This window comes from Mastomys coucha, unplaced genomic scaffold (assembly GCF_008632895.1).
Source record: "Mastomys coucha isolate ucsf_1 unplaced genomic scaffold, UCSF_Mcou_1 pScaffold7, whole genome shotgun sequence".
Classification (NCBI taxonomy): domain Eukaryota; kingdom Metazoa; phylum Chordata; class Mammalia; order Rodentia; family Muridae; genus Mastomys; species Mastomys coucha.
The window spans coordinates 83,274,669-83,280,668 of record NW_022196913.1 but is presented as its reverse complement, the minus strand read 5'-3'; the positions used below and the strand labels follow the sequence as shown (position 1 = coordinate 83,280,668).

The 6,000-nt window shown below is 37.4% G+C and overlaps 1 protein-coding gene across 9 annotated transcripts in view; it reads right to left on the bottom strand.

Moving 5' to 3' along the window:
* Nucleotides 1-6,000, bottom strand: part of Pkhd1l1 (PKHD1 like 1) — a 165,167-nt gene that overhangs the window by 79,854 nt on the left and 79,313 nt on the right. For 8 of the 9 annotated variants that reach the window (XR_004115089.1, XR_004115088.1, XM_031358649.1 and 5 more), the window contains 5 exons: nt 5,500-5,665; nt 4,984-5,140; nt 3,527-3,606; nt 2,719-2,848; nt 1,771-1,900 (listed from right to left, as the gene is read on the bottom strand). Coding sequence is in view for 7 of the 9 variants with exons in the window: in XM_031358649.1 (XP_031214509.1) it covers nt 1,771-1,900; nt 2,719-2,848; nt 3,527-3,606; nt 4,984-5,140; nt 5,500-5,665 (663 nt within the window). In the remaining 2 variants the exon portion in view is untranslated. The remainder of the gene's footprint in view (nt 1-1,770; nt 1,901-2,718; nt 2,849-3,526; nt 3,607-4,983; nt 5,141-5,499; nt 5,666-6,000) is intronic. The other variant, XM_031358650.1, reaches the window with a different exon arrangement.

The window sequence follows — 6,000 nt, the reverse complement described above, 5'->3', positions numbered from 1 at the left end:
TTAGTACATTTGGTGTTTTGATTATTATGTGACGGGAGGAATTTCTTTTCTGGTACAGTCTATTTGAAGTTCTGTAGGCTTCTTGTATGTTCATGGGAATCTCTTTCTTTAGGTTAGGGAAGTTTTCTTCTATAATCTTGTTGAAGATATTTATTGGCCCATGACCTTGGGAGTCTTCTCTCTCTTCTATACCTATTATCCTTAGGTTTGGTCCTCTCATTGCATCCTGTTCCTATGTTCTGGGTTAGGAGCTTTTTGCTGTTTGCATTTTCTTTGACTGTTGTGCCAATGTCTCCTATGGTGTCTTCTGCCCCTGAGATTCTCATCTCTTGTATTCTGTTGGTGATGCTTGCATCTACGACTCTTGATTTCTTTCCTAGGTTTTCTATCTCCAGGGTTGTCTCTCTTTTTGATTTCTTTATTGTTTCTATTTCAATTTTTAGATTCTGGATGGTTTTGTTCACTTTCTTCACCTGTTTGATTGTGTTTTCCTGTAGTTCTTTAAGGGATTTTTGTGTTTCCTCTTGAAGGGCTTCTAGCTGTTTATCTACGTTCTCCTGTATTTCTTTGAGGGTGCTATTTATGTCCTTCTTAAAGTCCTGTATCATCATCATGAGAAGTGATTTTAGATCTGAATCTTGCTTTTCTGATATGACGGTGTGTCCAGAACTTGCAATGGTGGGAGTATTGGGTTCTGATTATATTCTTACGCTTGCTCCGTATCATTTGGTTATCTCTACTGCTACCTGCCCTTGCTAAATATGACTGGAGCCTGTTCTTCCTGTAATCCTGGTTGTGTCAGAACTCCTCAGAGTCAAGCTGTCTCTGTGATCCTGTGATTCTGTGATCCTGTGACCCTGGGCTTGTTAGAGCACCTGGGAGTGGAGCTTCCTCTTGGTGTTTTGGGAATGACTCCTGAGTTTGTGCCCAAGGTTTGCTCAGGATACCAGCCGGCCCAGACAGACAGGAAGCAGCCCCAGCCATTGGGCTGCTGGAGTTCATTTGTGCCTGGCTCCTGCTGGTCCCAGTTACTCCCGGTAATGAGACAGATGTTGTGTCCTCCTCACCTCTGATCCTGGGTGTGTTAGAGTGCCTGGGAGTGGAGTTTTCTCTGTGCATTATGGGACTGGCTGTGGAGCTTGCACCCAAGGTCTGCTCAGGGCACCAGCCCAGACAGACCTGAAGAGACCTGAGCCACTGGGCTGTTTGAGTTCCTATGTGCCTGGTCCAGCTGGTCCCAGTTACTTCCGGTGTTGGAACAGATGTTGTGTCCTCCTCACCTCTGATCCTGGGCATATTAGCTAGTCTTGTTCTTTTAACAAATTCAATCACTGGAAACTCAACATACACTGGTGATCAGACAGAAGCTAACATATGACCCACATGTATTTGGCTGTTTATATTCATGTTTTATGTTTGTTTTTGTTGTTTTGTTTTGTTTTGCTTTTCTGAGACAGGATTTTTTTTTCTGTGTAGCCCTGGATGGCCTGGAACTCACTTTGTAGACCAGGCTAGCCTGGAACTCACAGATATCCTCTTGCCACTGCCTCCCAAGTACTGGGATTAATAATGTGCACCACCACCACCCAGCTTGTTGATTGTTCTTTACCAAATGCTTCAAGTTCAAATAAAATGGTTTGAGAAATTTCCATCATTCTTCTTTTACATAGATTAAAAATATTAATCTTCAGGCCTAAAACAAAAATTTGATTAAAGCCCTGTGTAAAGGAAAAAAATCTGTAAGCCAAATAACTCAACATCATCTGATACCTGTGTCCTGTGCTTGCAATCACGATACTGTCTCCTGCCTTCCATGTCACTGCTTCTTGTACAGTTAAAGTCCATTCTCCTGAATTTGCAGTATGAGCCAAACGAGTCCAGACCACAGGAATAGGCAGACCTGAAAGCCACATACAAACCAAGCATCTCTTCAGAAGTGTTTACTAGGTTATTAAGTGCATTCTGAATTTAAATTAAGTCAATTTGGGGAAAATTATTTTATCTTTATTTTACCACTTATCTCAAAAAAAGAAAAATGAAAAATTCTTGTCTTAGAAAATGAATAATCATGTTAATAGCAATCTATATCCATAATAATGTATGAATCTATAAAATTAGTAAAACAGCTTAAACTGGTCATCTACTGATAAATCATATATACATTTCTAAGAAATTACAGTAGGATATATATTTAGTACCACATGGGACATCTAAGGTCATAGTACTCCTGTTCATAGCATTCTGTATCCACACCATGTAGAAGACATCAGTGTAAAAATGATTCAGTTCATGATTAAATAAAATTTCCCTGTCACCTCAAACATTATTAAACTATATTACTTGATGTCAACTTCCTGAACTACAGCTATATGAATGTACAACTATAAATTTGTTTTTACATTTTAGAAATATTCTGGTTAAAGAAGTAAAAATGAAGAAATTACCATCTTCCAATTCCAAAATTAGTACCTTTTCAGATAATAAATAAAGAGTAGACAGCACACGTAAGGAAAGGGCAAATGGTACCAATAGTGTTTGGTTGTCCACAGACATAGCTATCAGAAGGGTATGAGATAGCCTAGAAGGAAGGCATGAACTTGGTTCTGACGCTTGCTTCTGTGTGTTGCTTTCTAGACTAAGGAGTGGGGTCAGAAAGAATCAGAGGTATCCAAAGACAGGAGAAGTCTGGCAAGTTTTTTCCAAGTGCCTTTAGCCTACCGTGAAGATCCAGTGTACCCTCACGCACACCCAATGTCTTAGCTCCATATACAGGGAGCTCAGGCGATCTGAGATGCCCATGAAGAGTAATGATAGCCTGGTGTTGGAATGGAGATGCTTCTGTCCCAATCTGAAAGAATTCACAGATCTGGTTCAGAAAACTAAAACTCAGACTTCACAATTTTCATTTAGCAAAAATAATTATTTTTTCCTTTTCCTTATCTACCCCTGTTAAGAATTGTCTAGTCACCTGTATCATTCTTTCTCAATGTAAGCCTTAAATTTTTGTGTATACCTGTTTTCAAATGCATGTAGGTGCATGCCTGTGCTGTTCTCACTTGAAAAACATCAACATAAAAAGAGTGCAGCTTATGTGTCTTTTAAACACTGTTACCCCAGGGCCCAGGGTATGATTAAAGCTGATGATTCTACATGTGAAGACTAGAAGATGACCTTCAGTGTTGCTCTTCAAATTATGTCTACTTTTTCTTATTGTGTCATCTTGCTAGCTCCCTCCAACCCTAAGACTGAATTTTCTAATAGGCCAATCAGTATGCAACAGCTGACCTTCAGAAATAACTTGGTAATTAACACAGGACGCTTTCTTTGTACTTTAAATTCAACAACACACCATTTTTCTCTATTAAAAATGCAAGAGTATTCTGAGAATCATTCTCCTGTGAGGCTATAAAGTTAATTCAACCAATTAAAACAAAGATAACATCAGAATAATTTGGTAGAATTAACTATTAGTTTTATGCATAATATTTTAAACAGTAAAATTAAGTGAAGATATTGTTTCTGATACCTGAAGAATACCCCCATCTGTGATTAGGATATTTTCTGCCTGGAGTTCAATATCAGCTTCATCAAATATCAGAGTCCCACCTGTGAACCACATAATTTTAATATGTCTCAAGACCCCAAGAATTGACAGCAAAACAAAGTCAAGGATCAACTGCTTTGCAACAACCATTTGCTATTTTAGTTATCATTAAACAGTGCAACTACATAAAACACATCTTCAAAATATAAATTCAGAAGAGAGACAGTCATCTTTATAAAAATCATTGTGATGTCAACATTAGTTCTCATCTTTTAAAAAAAATTAGCTCTGAAAGTTTTACTATTTTGTGCCATAGCAATAGCTAGACTAGCAACATTAGGAATATAGTAAGATGCCTTTTTATAAGATTGGTATCAATTTGAAGGTAGTACAACATTACCTATGATCTAATTCTTTAATAACTTCAAATAACTTTTTATAACTGTAGAAGCCAAAAAAGATCATAACATTACAGAAGTCTTTAGGCACATAAGACCATTCTGACAAAGTTTATGCACAAAAGCTCCAAGCACTTTATTACTGGTGTTTATTATTTCTTTTATGTATTATTGGAATTGCTGTGATTATTTAATTTTTATAGTAGATATAGAATACCAAAAAGTAGAGAAAACCCAGATCACAACTGAAGGCAGGTTTATGGGCAAAAGAGAAGAATTGTAGTCAGCTTCTAGTCAGAGACAAGATCTTGGGCTCAGACTCCATCTTAGAGAACCTGAACTCTCTAGCACCAGTTTCCAGGTTACTCCCCACTAAACCTGTGTCTAGCTACCAGTTTCCAGGTTACAAGCCTGTCCCTGACACTTAATTTCATAGCAATCACCAATCAGGAGGAAAGTAGAAGTTAAGTTTATGGTTTGCCTCCCACCACCAGCCAATTATTTTAAAGGACAACAAAATTCTATAAGAGCCCCCCAATTAGATGCATGCCAGGCTAGAAACCCCCTGCTTGCTTGCCATTTCCTACAAAACCTTGTCCTATTGATGGCTTGAATAAAGACACTAATGCAATTACATCAGAAACAGTTGCCTGGTGGTCTTTTGCGGTTCACAAAACAGGCACAACACTAGGGCAGTCAGGGATTGTTAGAATTGTGTTGAGCAAACTGCTAAAATTTTGTAGCCGCTGGGATCCACTACCTCAGTATTTTTGACATGGAAAATGATGTTATTTTAATCAATTAAATGTGAGGACATTGAGATGGTCACCACCCTCCCCTATTATCACTGGAAAAAAAACCCCAACTTCATGAAACAAAGTTTAAAGAATGCTACTTGAAACACACTAAATAATATCATAATCACAAACAGATTTTAAAAAGCCTAATTCAAAGATGAATGCTCATAATCAAGGCTTTTGATTTAATTAAGTTGATGGAAATAATCAGCAGAGTCTAATATACAGATTTTTACAAATTTACCTTGAATGAGTAACATTTTCAGAACCGGAGTACTTTGGTCCAGCAGAATGATCTGTCCTTTTGTAATAACAGCAAGTGACCCTTCCTCTGGTGGCGGTTTTCCTCCCCATGAGGAGTTGGCAGACCAAACATCGACATATAAGAAGTCAGCATTCTCCTGTAACAGAGTGCAAGAAGTCATAAAGTTCAGAGAATTTATCAGAAAAGCTCTCAAAGAGAAAAAATCTGAAACAGGATATATTTATCTAAATAATAAAATGGAACTCAATTTTAGGATATTACGGATGACTCAATTAGTTCATGATAACAAAGTTAAAATCCATTATTAATTATTCCACAGACAGAATAATTGAAATATCAAATAAAACATGAAGAATAAAGAACAAAAATTACACTGCTTAAGTTTAGTACAGCACTGTTCAATTATCTGCTGGAGACATTCAAACAAGATATTTACTAGTAATCAGCCCACCTCCAGGATGCTAGATTTTCATTGCTATGGTGACTATACTTAACTGTCATTACCAATTTGGCCATGCCGATGTTTTTGATATTGACATGAACTGGCGCCCACCCTGAAGGTGCATGAGCACTTGTCATGCAGACGATATGTGTCTTGTTGGAATATTGGATATCACATTTGCTGTTGGCTATAGAGACTTGAACTTCCTGTGAGTTTTCACTGTAAAGGAAGAAAATGTTGACGACAATGCTTACCTTAAATTTTTACTTCACATATTAAAAGCTCTGCATTCATAAGTTACTGGCAAAGCAGTGATAATACCCTATGGTTTATCAAAGTCCAGGCTGATGCCGTATTAAGATTGAAAAATATTTGTTGATAAAAAGTAAAGAAAGGCTTTAAGAAGTCAGGGAATAGAAATGTACAAACAAGCAAGTGTTCCATCATTAAAGGAAAGGCTGCCTGGGTTCAAGGGATCACAATTCTTTATGGTCACCAATAGCTACATTTTACAAATTATAAGGCTTGCTCGTGGATTTTTTTCCTTTGCAATA